This window comes from Vollenhovia emeryi, unplaced genomic scaffold (assembly GCF_000949405.1).
Source record: "Vollenhovia emeryi isolate VEMERY1.0 unplaced genomic scaffold, V.emery_V1.0 DF952282.1, whole genome shotgun sequence".
In the NCBI taxonomy this organism is placed as follows: domain Eukaryota; kingdom Metazoa; phylum Arthropoda; class Insecta; order Hymenoptera; family Formicidae; genus Vollenhovia; species Vollenhovia emeryi.
This window is the reverse complement of record NW_011954084.1, coordinates 1-1,009: the sequence shown is the minus strand read 5'-3', so window position 1 is coordinate 1,009 and position 1,009 is coordinate 1. Positions and strand designations below refer to the sequence as shown.

General features: G+C 62.4%; 1 protein-coding gene across 1 annotated transcript; it reads right to left on the bottom strand.

Annotated features, from left to right (window-relative positions):
* Positions 1-15: 15 nt before the first annotated feature.
* Positions 16-618, bottom strand: LOC105559853 (proteoglycan 4-like). Its single transcript, XM_012008864.1, has one exon. It carries the CDS (start codon positions 616-618, stop codon positions 16-18), a length of 603 nt encoding a protein of 200 aa, XP_011864254.1.
* Between the last annotated feature and the right edge of the window lie 391 nt (positions 619-1,009).

Genomic DNA, 1,009 nt, shown 5'->3' with positions numbered 1-1,009 from the left:
ATACAAAAAAAACTTTTAGGTTCGCTCGCGGAGCTGTACTTCCCCGTTCCGTAGGCGCTTTATGATGACGGTGCGTCCGGCGACGTGGTGACGGTACCGCTGTCCCGGACGGATGCGCTGCCATGGTACGCCGCTGAGGAGTCCGCTGAATTCGCCTCCGTGGTTGCCGGTAAAGTAGCCGTAGCCGGGAGGCGGGCCTGGCGTCGGGTTCGTCCCGGGTACCGGTTCCGGCGTTGTAGCGGGTGTTGGTGGAGGCGTCGGCAACTCCGTCGTCGTCCCCACGGTTGTCGTTGTGGGCGGCTCGGCGGTGGGCATCGGCTCGTCCTCCAGGTCGGACAATGAGCCAAAGAGCGCATCGAGTTCCGAGGCGAGGGCGGCTGTTGTCTGGGCGGCCGTTCGGTATAACTGCTCCTGTCTGGAGACGGTCGTCCTCGCTCTCACGACCGCGGGTGCCCGTCCTCGCTGCTCGACGCTTACCGAGGCGCGGGCCGTCCGTGGTCTCGCTTCGGCGGGTGGCACATAGCGTGGAGCTTGCGGCGTCAGTCCCGGTATCGGCGGGTGTCCCGGAGCTCTCCTCCTGGGGGCCATCTTCTCTAGCCGTGCGCGTAGCTTGCCCATGCTGTAGCTTTCTTTTTGGTGATCGGTGCGAGTGCTCCCTTATATACCCTGTTCCGTTTGTTTTTGTGTGACGTTACACCCCCTTGAGATCCTTCACGTGGGCCGTCCCCACCAGTCGATTGTTGTGATCCCGTAGTCGGTATATGACCGGTGAGATTGCGCGGTCAACGGTATACGGTCCGGAGTATTTTGGTGCCAATTTGCCCGCGAAGTGTTCGCCTGCTTTCGATAGCGGGTGTTCTCGGCGCATGACCTGGTCTCCGGGAGCGGGGCGCCATTCCCGCCGGCGGAGGTTGAAGTAATGTTCCTGGCGGTCTGTGGCGTCCCTTTGTCGTGCGGTGGCGGTCGCGGCTTCCTCTGTCATCCTGTCTAGCTGTTGAATGCGTCTCGC